Source organism: Polyodon spathula, chromosome 17, assembly GCF_017654505.1.
Source record: "Polyodon spathula isolate WHYD16114869_AA chromosome 17, ASM1765450v1, whole genome shotgun sequence".
In the NCBI taxonomy this organism is placed as follows: domain Eukaryota; kingdom Metazoa; phylum Chordata; class Actinopteri; order Acipenseriformes; family Polyodontidae; genus Polyodon; species Polyodon spathula.
Window position 1 is genome coordinate 3028940 of NC_054550.1, and position 19451 is coordinate 3048390.

The 19451-nt window shown below is 39.1% G+C and overlaps 1 protein-coding gene and 1 long non-coding RNA gene across 3 annotated transcripts; one reads left to right on the forward strand and one right to left on the reverse strand.

The window, feature by feature from the left end:
• The first annotated feature begins 83 nt into the window (after nt 1-83).
• Nucleotides 84-5492, forward strand: LOC121330013. The gene is made up of 6 exons (XR_005951832.1): nt 84-1554; nt 1799-1875; nt 2851-2969; nt 3414-3631; nt 4127-4245; nt 4691-5492. It is a non-coding gene; the product is annotated as an uncharacterized LOC121330013 (long non-coding RNA).
• A 1435-nt stretch (nt 5493-6927) lies between these two features.
• Nucleotides 6928-17913, reverse strand: LOC121329776 (43 kDa receptor-associated protein of the synapse). Of its 2 annotated transcripts, XM_041275559.1 has the most exons (8): nt 17033-17913; nt 12680-13018; nt 12156-12314; nt 10369-10467; nt 9714-9836; nt 9284-9337; nt 8742-8941; nt 6928-8149 (listed from the first exon to the last, which is right to left on the reverse strand). In XM_041275559.1, the coding sequence occupies exons 1-8, from the start codon at nt 17243-17245 to the stop codon at nt 8077-8079; spliced, it is 1260 nt and encodes a 419-aa protein (XP_041131493.1). In that variant the 5' UTR covers nt 17246-17913; the 3' UTR covers nt 6928-8076. The 2 variants fall into 2 exon arrangements, with proteins under 2 accessions (XP_041131493.1, XP_041131492.1); XM_041275558.1 differs by lacking the exon at nt 6928-8149 and having other exon boundaries at nt 8457-8941.
• Nucleotides 17914-19451: the final 1538 nt, after the last annotated feature.

Genomic DNA, 19451 nt, shown 5'->3' on the forward strand with positions numbered 1-19451 from the left:
CTTTTATTTCTTTTTAAAAATGAACGAATATCCCAAAAATATTTAAATTGAGTGAATATCCGAACATGAAAATCCTGTGCTCGTCCCAGCACTAATATATAAATAATTTAAAGGGCCATTTAAAAGTGTTTAACGTTGCATGTTTGTTTTTACATTTCAACAATATAATTTGGGGAGTGAAATCTAAATTTGCATATAACAAATTGGTTCTTCAGGAGCGTAATGAAGGCCAGTTGATAATCAGATATTAACCCACTCTTGTCATGAGCTTAAAGCAAACAAATAAACAGCTTTTTAAAGTAAAACAGTGTTGGTTTCATTATTTCAGCTGTCAGGCCACTTACATTTCAAGGCATTGTGTTGTTTTGAAGACACGGATAGTAGGGAATTTGCATGAGATGAAAAAACAGGACTTGCAAGCTACAGTAGCCAACATAAAGAGGGCTAATTTCAAAAAGAAAAAAAAATTGATTGCAAACACAGGGATAAGCCATCAGGGAGTTTGATTCCCAAACCTGCATCCGCTTCGTACCGAGAAAGGATGAAATTGACTATCTCAGTATTGAATCAAGGAGCGGGTAAGTCTGTTGCACATTTCTCTGCGTTTGGTTCATAACAACCGTAGGTAGGAATGGAAATTTGAGTGGGCCCCAACCAAAGGTCTGACGTCACAGGAAATAGTTTACACTGCAAACATCGACTTAACAGAGGTCGCCTTCAAAATGTGCATTTGTAAAAGCATACCACCTCAACATGCGTTTTCTACCATAACACCTGCGTTTTTAATTATTGCATCAAAATAGTTATATTATTTTCCTACTTAACTATTTCAGATTGACGAAGTTAATATATGCAAAACACCACAAAGTACACATAATGGTAAACAGATAAAGACAATCTTACTGTAAAACATTTTCTTTTGAAAGTCCTTCATTGACGATGTAAAGATCAGTGTTGTAGAGCATGATGTTCAGGGACAGCCGCTACACGTGGAACATGTTTTGCCATGTTGACCGCCGCATTACTGACTTGCTTTAAAAAACACTTTTTTTTTGTTTTTTTGTTTTAAAGTTGTAACATGGAAACATCAGGGACTAAACAGATCTGCGCCAACTGCCTCGCAAGCTGTCAATCAAACGCGGCTTGCACACGATTCCCCACCCAAATATTGCATCACAATGACTCCTTTGCTTTGATTGGCTAAAGCCTGCGGGATTAAAAAAAAAAAAAAAAAAAAAAGCCTATTTGACCTAAACTTGTACACCCATCTTCGAGGCACACAGTTTGCATGTATTTTTTATTTTTTTTATAAATGTAATTAAACATGGCAACCATCTTTAAGTTCACCTGTTGTTTTTCTTTTCTTCTTTTTTAGATGTTGGTCATATGTTAAAAAAATGGGAGGCAAGCAGGTGGTGTCGCTGTCGAGGAACGGCTGCATTTATATCACAGTCGTGCAGCACGAGCTCATTCACACCCTCGGCATCGTTCACGAGCAGATGAGGAGTGACCGAGACCAGTACGTTCAAATCAACTGGAAATACATCAACAAAGGTACCGCCCTGTCTTCTAGTCGGCAGTTATTTTATTCGTGATTTATTTATTGTACTAAATAGTAATTACGGATAGATAGAAATTATGGCAAAGGATTTCTCCATAAGAGATGAAAGGGGGTTAGGATAATGGCTTTCTGCTGCCTTTGATATGTGCCTGAAATCAACATTGAAATGTCTTGTTTGACCATGTACTATATCGGTACATTATTACATTGTTAACGAACGTGTTCCTTCTCTCACAGATCAAATTGTTAACTTTTACAAGCACGACACTGACAATCTTTGCCTATGACTGTGCCTCAGTCACGAACTACGCCAGGTAAGATGAAGTGCTCTGGAACTCGTCAAGATTGCTTTTGAAAGATACAGCCTTGTTGTTTATATTACATAATATTATACCTAAAAGTTGTTGTTTTTTTGTTTGTTTTTTAACTTTGTCTGATACTCCGTGCGAAGCATTCCATCATGTATTGCAGAGATACTTTGTCAAATACCACCGGAGAATGGACGATCACACCCATTCCCAACCCAACGGTTGTCACTGGACAGCGATTTGGAATGACTGCTATAGATATTCAGAAAATAAATAAGCTATATAATTGCAACAGTAGAACTGATGAGTCAGTTGACGGTATCTGCATGGCAAATCCTTGTTTCATATGCATTTTTGTTTTCTTAATAAAAAACAAAACAAAAAACGAATCTCTGGCTATTCCCAATTGCATAACATTATATATAGACATTTATAAATCACACGCCGTGAAACCGCATCTTATCCTGTGTACATTAAACATATTGCATAATTCTGTTGCTAAAAAAGAAAAACCTTCCGAGTTCAGTATTTTGCACAGACAGGACAGCCAGCTTTGTTTGCGGTCCTCCCTCCTCACAGAAAGAGACACTTATAAACACAGCATGATTTGGTCAGATTGTAGCTAGAACACATTCATTATAGGGTGGCCAAAGTTGGCTTTTGCACTCCTGGTTTTTGTTCCAACCCTGTTTAATGGAGTCAATGAAACGTCCATCTACCCTGAAGTAATTAATTATCTAATTGTACCTGTTAAACCTGGTGTATAATTGTCCTCCAGGACCAGGATTGGACACCCCTGCATTAAATTAACAGGTACAGGTACCATGAAGCTACAGACACTTCATCTATATTGTTATCTTTGATGTAACTACCTATTCTAAACTGATATATAAAACACAAAGAACTAAACAATCTTCAACAGAAATGAACAGTGGTTCTATTGCTGCTGCTGACAATGGCCGTGTCCTCTTTGTTATTCAGTTGACTGTAGCGCCACACTGAAGGGAAAGGAGTCTGGAGAATTGAGTTCACCAAACTACCCAAATACCTACCCAGATCTTTCTAACTGCATGCTTCTGATAACCGTGCCATCCAGCCAGGTGCGTGTGGTGTCAATGAAGGACCAGTATTCTATTAATCAGTTCACAAAAGTACCCGGACAAGAAACTCATCTGAAAATCGTCTAAAATTATTTCTTACCTTTCATAAGCTCAGCTGCATTTTCCAAAGTGGTTGATTATTTTGACAAGATAAACCAATGAAAATGAAGTTATAAAAGTTTACCACTCTATTTTTGCAGTTTTCCCATGATTATACTATGCATTTACTATAGTTTACCTTGGTTTGTCGTGTATTTTAATATGCTTTACCAGGCCTCTGTGCTTTACAATGCATACCTATTCTTCACCATGCTTTCACTATGCTTTTTACAGGGTAAGTATTTTAGTTGAATGTCTTTGCATAATATGTCCATCCCTTCTTGCATTTTGTGATGCACAGGTTCAGAATCTTACTCATTTATTTATGTGTTTATTTTTTTCCAGGTTTTACTGAAGTTTGGTGTATTTGACATCCAGGACTCTCTATATTGCTCCTCTGACTATATTAAAGTTTATGATGGTGAAACTATAAAGTCCCCAGTCTTACTGGACAAATCTTGTGGGAATTTTGAGATTAACTGCCAGTGGTAACGCGCTGCTTGTTGAGTTCGTCAGCGATCAGTCAATTGCTAAAACCAGCTTCAAAGCTACTTACAGCACTGGTAAGTGCATTTAACATCAGAGCTGTTGAAACTAAATTAGGAACCTCAGAACTTTCATCCACCAATCAGAAAGCTCCTTTGCAGGGCACAGTCACACATTTATATAGTGTCTAGATTTAATAAAGTGAAACAGAAGGAGAGGACAAGACTGAAATGGTAAATACAATATAAAAGTTATATCAGTAAAGGCACTGTTTACCATATTCTAATAGCAATTAATCCTTGGTTATAAACAGTGGGTTACATTTTACATGAAGTGTCTCCAATTGCTGTGCATTCACATAACAGTTACTTAGTAAATATGTGGACACTTAGACAATTACAATGTTTTTATCCATTAGTTACATACTGTGTCAATGTTTTTGCATCATTTGTTTGGTAGCTTTGCAATGAATAAACGTCTGCGTGTTTTTATTACTTCCCTATTCAAAGTAGTAAATGCAAAGCTATTGTGCATTATTTCATTGTTTTCTGGATGTTTTCTCCTTTTTGTAGTAACATGTGGAGGCACTTTAACTGGTCTAAGTGGAAGTTTCACATCTCCGAATTATCCATCGGCATACCCAGATAAGACGGACTGCACTTGGACCATTAAAATCCCTACAAATTACAAAGTAAGAAAAACATGCTTCTAACTTATTCATTACTAGCCTGCTACCCCCACATTCACCCCAGTAATGCCATGTTTATGCTCTTGACATACAGTTATACAGTGTAACAACGAAACATTTTTTAATAAAAGAAAATATTGCATTTCTACTTTGATTTCAGGGAAATCTGTTTATCCTGTCACCACACAGTGGATTCACTTGCTGTGCAGCAGGTATTTGTGTCCCCAGCTAAGTGCAACAAAGAGAGGGCAAAGCTTTGGGGGGGGGGTGTCCTTATTCCTGCTGCATGGGGAGTGAACAGAAAGAGGGCACTGTGTAAGGTTTGGACCAAAGGATATATATTTTTTTAAATCCTTCTTCCCTCTTTGAATCTGAAGGGGGTGAATACTGAATGGCTTTGTATTATGCAGTATGACAATTGCTTTTTTTCTTTATCATTTCATTGCAGGTCTACATAACCATCACGTCTTTTGATGTGGAGTATTCGCCTGATTGCCAATACGACAATCTGGTTTTTAAAGATGGGTCCACGGCCTCATCCCCTGTGGCAGGAAAGTACTGTGGTCAGATCTCTGTCCCACCGTTCAAGTCCACGGGGAACACTGCTGTGGTTCACTTCCACAGTGATAACTCAGTGACAGATGCTGGATTCTACGCCCAGTACATGATTGGTAAGCACTGGGTCATCAATATTTAATATTGTATCCTATCAAAGTTATTGTTTCTTTTTTATTCTTACAGCTGCTGCCTAAGTGAACTACGGAACCAGAACACGGAGTGGAATTCCATTATTATTATTATTTTTTATAGTATTAGATACTGTATTGTTATAGGTAATGTAGATCGTTGTACATGAAGGAGCACGTACTGTCATCAAAAATGTCATTTTCAAGTGAATTTCAAGCCACTTCTGTATTTAAGTATTGTGTCAGCTACTTCTTGTTGTTATTTTGTAACCCCAAAGATAAGAACCCAGGTCAGAGAGATTATTTTGTCTCTCCTTTTGAGAAGTGAGATTTACAAGGTTCCATCCCTGACAACACTCCTGTTATGCAGACCTGGCACCAGGAGTGTAGAATAAGCAGACAGTCCTGTCTTTTCTTAGCGCTGTATTTTAACAGATGCCCTCAGAAATCATGCTGGAACCTCACGGGACTCTTAGGTCCCAGTCCGAGGTAGTGTAGAAATATACGTAAAAAAAGAAAATATTCCTGTTCTCATCTATACTCAATAAAGGAGTTTATTCTTCAGCTCAACAAAAATAATTCAGGACTGAAATAACATACATTTTACATTTGGTTTTACACAAGACTATGGGATCTGATGAATTTAAACATGACTGTTTTTATTTTTATTTTTTTTACATCACATTAGATACGACACAAGCATAGCACACATTTGTACTGCTGAATCTAAGCTGTACTCTATATCTTTTGTTAATGGTTAGGGTTTATTGAAGTTGATTGCTGGTCTGACACATTTGTAGCATGGAGCAGCAAGACTTAATTGTTTGCAAGCACAACAAAAACTGCATAGGAACCTAACAGGATGGTTATACAGTATAGTCACTGGGGGGTCAAATAGCGATGGGGGAGAAAGGGTACTGGCCAACTCAAGCCGTTTGGTAGCTTGAGTTGCCACTCAACATGCTCTCCATTGTCTTTGTGGGCCAATAGGAGATGAGTGCCACCTACAGTCCAAATTATGTAATTGATTAGAACTTCCTGGCAATGCTTGTGCTTTAGTCCACATATTATTTTTATAATAAATAATATATCATATATATATATATATCTATATATATATATATATAATAATAATATGTATGTTTACACCCCACACATACACCACACACACACACACACACACACAACATACACACCACACACATATATATATACATATATATATATATATATATATATATATATATAGTATATATATATATATATAATATATATATATATTGTAACAGGTTTCCCCTTTTTTACATCAGTTCCTCCAGGGTTTTCTGATGTAGGGGGTCTTACGGTGCCCTTCCTCGGTCCTACCCCATGTAGACCGAGATTATTATTAACTTACCGTGGATCGTTCGTCATAAAATTGGTTATTTTATTAGACACTAAAAATGTTTGTTCTGTGCAGTCTGTAGTCAGTTGGAAGGCTAGAGGCTAATGAGAAGGTACTGTGTAACCCTTTTGTGTATAGTTGTTATGTGTAATCGTGTAAAAGTGTAACGGCTTATCGGTCCAGATTGTTAGTTAGGTTCCTGAACAGTTTAGTTAGCGCTCCAAAAACAGAGTTAGGTTTTGTTTTGTTTTTGTTCATTTGGCTTTTATTTCTGTATTTAATAAAACGGCACGGTGTCTGGGTCTGATTTTAAGCTGCTACAAACCTTAAAATAAATGATATCTTTCACAATATTATTTATATATATATATATATATATATATATATATATATATATATATATATGGCAGTCGGGTGGCATAAAGAAGGAAAAACTGAGTGAAATAGCTCGCATCACTTGATTTTCAAGGTGTGGTGTCCGAAGCATAATCAACAAGTACAGAGAAACATAATCTGTCATTGGAAGACCCAAAAAGCTGTCTAACAAGGATGAGCAATACTTGAAGATAATATCCTTAAGGAATAAAAAGAAGACAAGTGTTGAATTGACAACAGAACTGGCAGAAGGCACAGGTATCATTTATATTGTAATTGTTTTTTAAAATAAATAAAAGCTCTATAAATGCTCTATATATTCTCTGTTGCGTATAACAATATTTTTTTCCAAAATTAACTGGAACATTTTTGTGAAGGGAAGCATGTGCTATCTATCAAAACTTCAAGGTACAAAGCACATATGTGTCTCACAAACAAAATAATTTAATGACAGATTGGATCTGGTCATCCAAATTGTCACTTTCCTCATGATATTTGAATCTCAAATGTATTTTAAGAAGAAACCATTTGAACAACTGCTCAATTCCTTGTGTACATGAAGGGGTTAAAAGGCCAGCTGTTCAAACCAAGTCAGCTGTCAAAGATTGTAAAACACCATATCTAATATAAACGGATGCATGCAGAAAATGCAAATCTATTAACATGAATGCTAAGACAACATGATGCACTTTTGAATTACGAGAAAGGTATTTTTGACGATAATTATTCATAACAGGTTTTCTTTGTTTAAATATTATGAAAATATAAAAAACTGAAAAACTAAATAAAACAGAATATTGATCGTATTTTAAACCACATACTGCAGAGGCTGTCTTGTACCACAAATAACCCCAACCGTACAGTTCAATAGACAATATTTAAAATGAACACAAATTAGCAATGTTGTTTTTTTGTTTGTTTTTTTTAGTGATGTTTTAGAAAATGGAACAACAAAAAAATAGATTCAATAAAATAATAGTTCTGAAATGAAATCTGTGTTACTCAATCCGGCATAAGAATCTGGGAATGTGACGCCGAGAAACCATGTTTCTCCCACCCCTGTAGATCACACTGTCCGGTAAAACGAGTCGAACCACCATTTAAATCATTGAACAGTGGTTTCAACAGCTAGAACATAAAATAAAACTTTTTTCTTTTAATTCCAGCGTAGTCACAGCTGTATGGTGGTTGTTTATGCTCTGCTTCCATTTTGAATTCTCTGTTTGCCTTGGAAAGAAGACGACCCTCTTTTGCCATCACAGATCCTGTTTACCTGTATGAGACGACGCAGTTCCTTCAGTTCAATCAAGAGTCAGCGTCCGAGTCCTGCCCAACCAAAAGGCCTTCGGTCTCGTGTGTCTGCAGCCCAGGGAACACGACCCCACCCCATCACACATAGCCGGGCTTCACCGACGATCGGCGACAGTTTGGACAGCCCCGTGTCCCGTTGGACTGTAGGCATCTGCAAAGAGGAAGACGCTTGTCAGATTACATGCAATTCTCAAAGAGGATCAGCCATTCTGGAGAAGAAACTCTGCTTCAGATTTCCACCTCTAACTCTTCTAAAGGTTCATCAAGTTCAATTAATCCAGTCCCAGCAGCCCATGATGGTTTTAAACCCTATTAAAAGTTATCATATGACTCAATGTACACTAGGACAGCTTGGGACAGTTTAAGCTTTTCACAGCCACATTATACTCAATGTGTAGTCCTGCTGTGAAAGGTACCTGAGACAGGTCAAACGTACCAGAATGCATTGCAATGTAAATGAACTGTCCAAACTGTCCTTGTGTACACAGTCATATGTTAACCTTAGTTTTATGTTCCTATTCAACTGCAAGCAGTCATAGCAGGTCACCCTCCATACACACCACAGCATTAGTAATGAGCCCTTCATCTAAAAGTTTCACAAAATATCGCTATAGAATGGAGAAATAACACCTAGCCTGATGTGCTTTTGGAAAGACATGGGAAACTGGTTTCCAATCACTATACCCTTGGATCACCCAGCAGGACCCTTTCCTGCTCAGTGGAACCCCTGTCCGAGCGCCTACTTTAAGTGGAAGACGTGTGAGCAGGGCAGCGCCTGCAGCTGGTGGTTCTTCTCCCCGATGGACTCCCCACACATCCCGCAGTAGAGCTCCATCTCCTCCACGCACTCGTGGAACTTCACCACCTGCTCCCGCAGCTCTGTCTGCTGCCCCTTGGAGCGGAAGATGCCCTCGTTCAGGCAGTGAGCCTTCAGGATGCACAGCTGAGGAGATACAGGGATAACAGACAAGGTCGGGGTCCTTCTTGTGCTGATTGCATCCATGTGTCACACTTCTAGCCTCCCTTAGATGCTTCAGTCTCTGAACGTTAATCTAAACTCATCTTGTTGCTTTCGCTTTACATATGCTCACTGAATGTGATGCACTGCAGCAATGTGGAATTGCAATGCAGTTGGTCTACAGGTTTACCTACATGTAAAAAGCCTGTAGGCTGTGCCTTTCTCCTGCAAGAACACCATGCACAAAGCGTGTTGCCTGAATCTTAAAGTTGTGTTATATGCAATAATAGAGCTCCTGGGCTGTTGAGAATACATAACTTACTTTACCTTATTTCCCAAACCTTCTGCTAACTCTTGTGCCCTCTGAACACTGTCTAGTGCCTAATAGAAGAAAAGAGAGATAACATATTATTGATCCAACATTGTTAGTACAAAGCACAATACAGTGCAATACAGTATCTCCTTCGTTCACTGAGGTGCAGATTCAACCAGAAATAAAATGTAATTCAGTGTGCACGTCTACAATGCTCTCTATGACTCCCCTTGTAAAAGCTTTTCCCAGTAAAAGCACAGCAAAGTGTAATAAAGCATAATGAAAGCACAGTAAAGCATTGTAAAGCCTGGTAAACTGTAAACTATGGTAAATGCATAGTATAGCCATGAGAAGGAACATGGGAAAACTGCAACTTTTCTAAGGGCCACAGTATCAGTAGCATTCTCCAGTTATGAACCCTGTTGTGAACATCCTTGGCCTCACCTTGTCCAGCTCCTTCTGTATAAGCCAGCACTTCGCCACGCCCAGGTAGACATGCACCTGTCCAAGCCGATTGCCGGTCTCAGTCATTATACACATGGAAGACTCATAGCGAGGGAATGCTTTCTAAGAAAAAAAAAAAAAACAGAAAGGCGCGTCGTAACATCGCTACGGACAACTGTCATTCAATTCAGCCCACAAAAAAACATGGTACACAAAATAAAGCAGCTGGGTTATTGAATCCCTTTTTAAAAAGACCTGCTTATAGGAGGTGAACATTGATGGTCCACCACTATTCAAGTGTCATGATCTGGAAATAGGAGTACCACTTCAGTGCGCCTCTTCATTCCCCATAATCACCCAGCAATGATTTCTGTTGGGTATCCTAATTCCCAGGTGCTCAATCACAAGACATACCAAGACCCCCATGTAAAGGGAGACCAAGTGAATGTAAAATATAAAGCACGATTGAAAATTGATTGACAGGAAGTTTAGTCCTGTCTGCTTTGTGTCTTAGCCTAGCTTTGAACATCTGGAACGGCTCTTGATAAATCGTATTGGAGGCTGTGTGGTTCAGTGGCTAAAGAAAAAGGCTTGTAACCAGGAGATCCCCGGTTCACATCTCAAAGAGCATGTGGATAGAGTGCGGTCGCTGTACCTCCACATCGTTTCTGCTCCGGTGTATGTCAGCGAAGCACAGCAAGCAAAGAGACTGGAGTGGCCGATCACCATGCTGCAGGGCGATCTTCATTGATTCCTGCAAGCAGAGAATGTATGATCACACCCAAACCAATACACTACCATCCTCTAGGTTAGGGGTGGCAATTCAGACTTTACACTATTAACCTGCAACTGATGACGTGTGAATGCTTTTTTAAACTGGTTATAACACATATCATGTCTTTACCATTAAAAAGATAAATGTGTCGCTCCTAAATGTTAGTGTGGCAGTGTGGCACAACACAATATACTGCACTATATACGGGTAAAATGAAGAATACATTTTTCACAATGTTGTCATTGCAAATGGCATATGCACTTTTTGGTAATAAAAAAAAAAATGAAAGAATGATTGAATAATTAAATAAATACATACCTACATACAGAGATATGAAAAGTAATATTGATTGAAGCTCTGTGAGATTGTACTTATACTGCTTTTTTGAAATAATGCCTGCCGGGAAGTGATTAAATATACCAGTCTCACACTGAAAACAGTAGGGTGTGAGTCATTTAGCATTTTATTTCATTTTCACAGTTTTGCATTGGTTTCTATCATGGGTCTGTTGAAGTCCTTCCCCCGCAATGAAGATTCCATTCCTGTGCAGCGGGTATCGACGTCTACGTACAACAAAGTATGTATGGGGTTCAGGTGGGGCCCTAATACGTGCTGCACAGGAAGTTATTCCATAGTGTGGTAGCAGGATGAATGGACTTTCCCAGAGTCAAAGTGAAAATTACATCAGGGACTGTACATAGCATCTACTGCAGAAGAAATGGTTGCCATGGTGATAGGAGTTTGAAAATAGATTTTACAGCCATAGCAACAGCTGCTTAAAGGGTTATCACTGAAATGTAAGGACAATAAACATTAAAGTAATAAAGAAAAAAAATAAAATAAATCAAAGCTAAATATTTTGAGGAGTATCCAAGCCTTTTCTGATAGTATTCTCCCGACGTCAATTTCTGAATGCTAACTTGTTTCAGAGATACAGATGATTTCAAGTGGAAATCTCAAGCACTTACAGTGTAAAGAATTTGTACTGTAAACGAATTGCTTTAATGAGAAGCTCTAGGGTAGGCAGAAGAGGGTAGCTTTTAAACCCATTTGTAATGAGATCTGACCTGCTCTTCAATAACTCTATTATTAGGCTGCTGTGGATTTCAAAACTACCGGTACGACCCTTCTGCACAGCAGCTAACAGTTCTGCTACAGTGTTTCCTGAGATTAAATTATGTTATTTTTTTATAATGCACACTATTTTACCCTGCAGACAGCATACAGCAAAAAATGTGGTCATGCAGTGATCATAGACCATTGTTTTTTTTATTCCTTAATTTTTCTATAAAGCTGAGGGAACACAAAGCCACTGTGTGGCTTGGAATCTGGTTTCAGGAGACTAGGTTTCAGAGTATTGCACGACACACCAGGGGAGAGTTGGGGTTTGATACAGCAAAGTGCCTCAGACTAGGTCTCCTGGCATACTGAAACCAGGCTTCAAGGCACTGTTCCTGAAAAAATGGCTTTGTGTTCCTCAGATTAAGGGCAAAAATGGAGAATTATGATATCCTGATTGGAACCCCTGAATTGACCTATTTTTCAAATATCAATGAAATGGCAGAGCTGATCATCCCTGTGCTGTACAAGTCAAAGTGCCGTGAGAAAACACCTTCACAAGTCTTCAAGCCACGCTGTCCAGTAACACGGTAATGAAGCAGCTGTACCTCGCAACAGTCCATGGCGTCCGGTAGACGCCCCAGCTTCCTGTATGCCACTGCCATGTGATACTGACTCATGGCTCGATACTTCAGGCTCCAGCCCTTTCCATAGTCATTCACGAGCTCTGCAGCTTTACAGGGAAAGAACAACGCCTTTTCATAGTCCTGCAGAGCATAGCACACAAGATATAAAACTCATTGCCATACAGTGGAAACGATGCACAATTGTATGTGTCTGGGTTTATTCATATAAGGGCACACTGTTAATGTTTTGTTCAGGAAGGACTTTTTTTTTTAAAGCCCATTTTGAATTCTTATTTTATTGTCAGTACCCTGAAAGAGAGGTTTACTAATGCCTTCTTTAAGACAAATAATAGGCAGCAACACCTTTTCCTAAAAAAACAAACAAAAAATAAATAAAAAATGCCAATATAATTTAGCAAGATAGCAAATGAATTATTGTAGGGGGAAAAAAATGAAAAGTCAGGTAACTCTCATGTGTGCCTGTGTCTCTGGAACGTGTCTGGTACCTTGAGCTGGGTGTAGAAGTTCCCCAGGCTGCAGCAGACCCTGCACTCCAGCATCTTGTCATCGTTGTTGTGTGCGTAGCGCAGGCCCTTCTCGTAGTTTTCCAGCGCTTTCTGGAAGACGCTCATTCCCAGGAAGGCGTTGCCCATGCTGAGGCACACCTGCCCGTTGAGCAGCAGGCTGGTGGTGGTGCCCTGCATGTTCAGACACGTCTTGCAGTAGGAGATGGTCTTCTGGAAGTCACAGAGCTTCTCGTTGCTGCGCGCCAGGTTCAGGTAGCCCTCCGTCAGGTAGTCTGGGTCCTCCATCTCACGGGCCGTGTCTATCTGGGTCAGCGCGTACTGGAACACACAAACAAAGCAGCGCCTCTCTGACATAACTGCGTAACACGTGAAACAGTTGCCGAAAAGCTTGAAACGGTCCGATCAACACAATAATAGCAACAATAATAATAATAATAATAAGAATAAGACTTCTAGTTTTACTTCTAGACTTCATTCTAGTTTTTATCAACTAGAATGCTGGTCCAGGCTATTTGCTGTTGATGAGTGGAGGGGGGGGGGGGGGGGGGGGGGGATCCTGCAAAAGTCTGCTGCCTCTATTTAGAAGCTGCCATCTACAAGTGAATGCCTCCTCCCGGCCCTAACACACCGTCCTGCTGACAAATCCTGATGTCCTGCACGCTGGTGGAGCAGCATTCCTCACTGCTGTGCTATTCAAAGTGCTCCTCTGGGACGCTTTGAGTGGCCCTCGCTTTTGAAGATTGGCCCTCAGGGTCATTTCTAAATATTCCTTCTAAGAATATTTATAGCTGGGCCACATAATTTATACAGTACAGTGACTGACAATCTACATGTGGGTGTCTTCATGCACAGGTCTTTCAGTTAGTCTGTCTGTCAGACTTCCTCTAAGAATAATTTGGGAAAATCCAACTTCTTACTTCTTGTTGGCTTTATTAACATAATCCATCACAAGAAGTGATATAATGTTCATAAGAGGTAAGAAAATGCATGGTTGTGCAGTTTCATGTTGATGCCTGTTACATGGGGGAACATCAATATACAGCAGTGGTCTTGTCAAGTCTTGTCAGTGTCTAGCAGTAATGCAAATGAATTACTGGACAGAAACCCATTCATACATTACACAAGACACACACTGTGAGAAAAAAGGAACAGTACAAATGAGCCAGTATTGTTTCAGACAGCATCATGTGGGATATTGTTTGTTTGGAGTGGATGAATTTAGAGATGAGATGTTTATCACCTGAGCTTCATTCACCTGGTTTATCTGAACCGGATTCAGGTTGTTCGATAGCAACGCGTGTCGTGTCACTGATCAATAATGGAAACTGGGCTTTCTGGGGCTGCTTACGTTTCGGGCATTCTAAAAAGAATAATAAGCAACAGAATACTTCATTCAAGCTCCTGAATTAAAACATTAGTTGTTTATTTCTGGTTGGGTAAAATTATTCAGTGTGTTTCTCCTTTCTGAAAAAAAAGTGTGCCAATGATAAATGGGAGTAAAGAGCTTTGAAAATCTGGCCCTCAGTGCTTTTTTATTACATGGATCAGTACGTAAAGAGATTTGAACACAGTGTAACATTACAACAAGCACATTCTTTACTGTTCATGCTCCCAGTGCCATGTACTCTACCTGTCATGCCAGTATCTTTATCAACATAGTCCCAATTGTTTTGAGTTTTTTCTTCACATAAACTGGGTCATAAATGAATAAAACCAAATATGCATTTCTGGTTCGATAAAAAGCCTCCGCGTTCTGGAGGAGGGTTTAAATTTGGACATACGAAGGATACCTGCCAATGTGCTGAAGAGACGTTCTCTCTGTCTGTACTCTTGCAGCAACATATAACAGATTCGGTTTTATGTCCTGCTTGATTTAAGACCCAGGTTGCGTAAATAAATATCAAAATGTTGAAAAAGGTATTGACGTGACATGTACAAGATTGATGCAAGCGGTGATGAGAATGCATTTGCAGGTCACCCAGTTCTCCTGAGCATCTATCTTCCAGCACATCAAGATCAGCTATTTTTCATTATGGATGGAGTTCAGGTTTTTGTCACGGTTATGGAGAGAGCAGCAAAACAGGGCAGGAGGAAACTTGGAAACAGTGTTGTATTTGCGTTGAGGACAAGCCAATCCTCCAAAGTTCTAACTCCTGAACTCTCAGGCAGACTGCAAGGGCCTCACTCCCTCTGAGACTTCGATGGAAAGGACACCAAACACATGGAAACACGTATTCCTAAATCTCTCTGAAGCACAGCATGGGACCTGTTCTTTCTGGGTCGTCTAAAAGCTTAACATTATTTCCAGCTCTGAACAAACTGAGTGTTATTAGATTGCAGTTTGATAGACCACGACAGTGTTTTTTTTTTTTAATTTGGTGTGTTTTCATAGATTGACAAAGATCAGGGTGGATTTTAACCTCAGATTGACAGGTTCTTCCTATCAATCAAAGGTACTGTCCTAAAGGTTTTCTATGAACTGCTCAAATCAAATAACCACACAGACTGGAATCTCGGTAACTGCTGTACCTCTGTTGCAGTACAGCAGAGTACTGCCCCATGAACACGGCGAAGTGATGGAACACACAGTAAGCTTAGTGTTCTGGGTTTCTGTGTTCATAAGAGAAACTTTTTCTTTTCTTACGGGAGTGTTTCAGCAGGGTTAACTGTTTACAGATTACACTAACCTTCCTTATTGCGATTTCATTTTCTATAAAGCAAGGTTGTTTTTTTGTTTTTTTTGCAGCAAAAATAAAATCAGTCATGGCCAGCCAATGATGCCAGGTGACAGACAACACACATCAGCCAGGCTGTGCAAATCACCCACATTCTGCTTTATAAAAAGGCACGTTTCGTAAACTGACAGTATGTCCTGTAGAACTGAAGCACGTGTGTTCCATGTAAACAGCTTTAACATCTGCTAAACTGAAAAACTATTGGTCCAGAAAATTGGCAGGCCCAGCTGGCACATCTTTCTGTGCCTTCCACACTCAGTACAGCCTCTCAGGCTGCTGGCAGTAATACCATAACAGACAGCAAAGAACAGTAAGTTTTTTTCTTGGTTTTAAAACAAAGGAATTCAGTGGGCTTCAGGCTACTATAACGTATCACTACTCAAAACCGTCTTGTATTGTGGCACAGGCTAGTTTTTAGGGATCTGATGTGTTGGGTTAATTTAAGGCACACTGAAAAGTAACTAATCACAAATGATCATTTTTGATTGCCAGAACCCTTATAGAAGTGTCCCATAGTAAAAGCTTATAGTAGCAACATGCAATAAACCACAGAGAGGTCTGGTAAAGCATAGGGAAGTATTGTAAAGCACAGAGAGGTCTGGTAAAGCATAGGGAAGCATTGTAAACCACAGAGAGGTCTGGTAAAGCACAGGGAAGCATTGTAAAGCACAGAGAGGTCTGGTAAAGCATAGGGAAGCATTGTAAAGCACAGAGAGGTCTGGTAAAGCATAGGGAAGCATTGTAAAGCAGAGAGAGGTCTGGTAAAGCATAGGGAAGCATTGTAAAGCAGAGAGAGGTCTGGTAAAGCATATTCAAATAGACATGGAAACCAACTGTAAACAATACTAAATGCAAAGCATAAGCATTGGAAAAGCATGAGAAAACTACAAATTTACTGTGCCAAACTTTTATAAGGGAACCAGTGGTGTGGTTCTCAAATAGCTTTCCAGTTTATATCCACCTTGTTTCTAGTGGAAAGAAATTTACACTTAGTGAGTTGTTTTATTAAAATTAGGGCCTCTTCTGATTATATTAACTCATTTAGAATGTATTTTGACGATATTAATACAGCTAATCATAATAAACAAATTAATTAGGTATAATTGTAAGAAAGCAAGTAAAGTAAACAAAATATTTTGGCTGGTGCTTTCATCAGCGTGCTAATGGAGAAGACAGCTCCGTCTAGCTGAAAAGTTTGTTTTGCTATGGCCGAAAGTTTTGCATCACCCTATAAAATGAACTCATTTGCTTCATAAAGTTGAATAAAACCTGCTGAATAATGTTATGTTAACGTACTGAATTGCATACTGCTTTGTAGTTCTCCATAGAACTTAAAAAATAAAAAATGTGACATTTTTAAATCTAAAATGAAATACTACTGTTTGTAGTTTCTTTGATTACATGATGTTAAATGAAAATATCTAAATTATTATATATATATATATATATATATATATATATATATATATATATATATATATATATATATATATATATATATAATTTTTTATTAATAAATGTCCGAATCCTAAAATTCTAGTTGTACATAATTTAGTTTTACTTTTGGGACTCTGATTGAGCGGTACTGATGCATTACCTTGAGCATATCCTTGTATTTGCCCATCTCGGAGTGGGCAGTGATCAGACAACCTAGGACCCTGAACTTCCCTCTGGGGTCAGAGGTCTTCTCCAGCACCTTAAACCAGATGTGGAGCGCCTTGTCGGTGTAGTTGGACTGGTAGAGACGGAGCCCCTTCTCAATCTGCTGCTTGGTTTGGTCCTGGCCCATTTCTACTCCAAAGTGCCTCATAAAACTCCTTGCAGGATACAGAATTTCGTTTGCATCAAAACCTTCAGCTGCGTACAGCACGTAGTCCTTCAACACTCCTGACAAAGGGACACTCCAAGTAAAAACTTTTAAAAATAAAATAACCACCCCTTGTCCACTACATCACTTCAAAATGCATGATTTGAAAGTATAAAAACAAAGGGGTAAAAAAGTATTGAAAAGAAGTGTCTCAAAAAACACGTGTAGAACCTGTTCAAGAAAAAAGTTAATCACAGATCAGGAAAACTTCTACCACAGAGAGAGAGAGAGAGGAGAGGCAGTGCTCTTGCAGAAACAATACTAAACAAACAGATCAATAAATATATACATCAAAAAGCAGCAGAAAAAAGAAATTATAAATGGCTCAGTGAAAGCTGTTTAAATCCTTTCACTCCTGACTGAAATCCACTGAGACTGGGAGGCCCGAAAGCACATCGGAACCCGAATGGAAACGCTGAAACTGGAGAGGTGGATGGCTGCTCGTTGGCTCTCGCTCACAAGAGACGCTTCCTTGATTACTGGCCCCAGCTGCTCCTGCCACTCCGGCCCATGTGGCCTGACAGACATTGCAGCCTGCCCTCTGCGACTCCCAAGGTCACACATTCCCACCAACCCCACCCCCATGCCTGGCAGGAAAAGAGCTCTCTCAAATAAACAATCACTGGTTTCGTGTTCTGAAGTGATCAGAATGTATCATCTTATCTTTCAAGATTTGTCACCAGCAGGAAAATGTATTTATCTGCTATCACTCGTCACTGCTGTGCCTAGGTCTGTATATCTCAAATCAGCGTCTTAGGAATTCATAAAGAAACTTAACATCTCTGTTAATGCATCTTCTTTCGTAATTTGTGCTCATTGTTTTTGTACTATGCCATAGTATCTGTTATGTTGTTGAGCATCTGTAGGAGTTGCCCGTGCTTTATGAATATGGAACTCTGACTTAAGGGTTCTAAAAGAACTAGAATTCTGTCCAATGTGGTATGAATAAGGCAGTAGGTGTGCACAGACAAGAAATTGCTCACGAGGCTTGCTCTACCAAAAGTTTTCAAACAGAACATAATTTATTAGAAAACGAAACTTCACCTGAAATGTGCAGGAGAATGGATTGTAAAACCATGTTTTCAATAATCTCAGGGAACCAGCACTTTATATTAATCACTAGCAAGCCGGTAAGAATTTGCAGCAACAAATTAAATGTCCTTTCTTGAGCGCAACTTTCTATATAGTAAGTGGTAGAGACTGAGAACAGTCCATGCTAAGAATGTTTTTCATCAGCCAAATGCTCCATATCAGAAAAAGGTGTGGAATTACCATATATGCATGCACAAAGGACAGCAGGTTATCAGAAATGCATCATGTCTTCTTGTTCAGCCTGGAACGTCTGAGAATCTAAAAGGAATCTGTCCACCAGCTGCTTACTTTAATAGCAGCCCGTGCCTGGATGACAACTACTGACAAATGGTCTAGGATGTGGCAAAAAGCCTGGAATGCTTGGAGATGTGTTCTGTAATAGCTGGGTGCTCTGCAACGAAACAGGAAGAGCCTCCTCTCCCTTTACCACTTCCCATTGATTTCTGAAAATAATGCAGGCATCATCAAGCTAAATAAATAAATGAAACAGCATTCACTAACAATAAAAACAAATGCAGTAGAAATGCTTCCATTGCTCCTTGTCTAGTTGCAGTGGGCTTGATATAAACACTTGATTTTATGTATTCATTTTTTTCAACAAAATCTACAAGCAGAGACCTCAGAACCCCACAGAATTTGAGAGATGAAAAGGGCATACTGTATATTGCATCGAATCAGGACTCCCAATGTGCTCTTTTATGTGCTCAATATAATTGTGTTCTGAAATGCAACTTTCAACAATAGCTTGCCTCGCTGGTACGTTCCTGGCTTGTTAACTGGATTTTGGGAGGTAAACGCATGTTACATTTTCTTCCTTTGTCTGCACCACTCGTCGTTGTAGTATTATTTTTCTAAATATAGGTTTCAGCAACTTTTTCCAGGTAGTAATAAAGAGCCAACATAACATGGCAAAAGTAAGGATCAAATATTGAATATAAATGTACCTTAAATATTGGTCCAAATATTTATAGTGTGGAATAAATAACGTGCTGTACAGGGTACCATACTTAAGATGACAAACGTCACTGTTCATTTGTAATTTTGCTTTTGGATAACT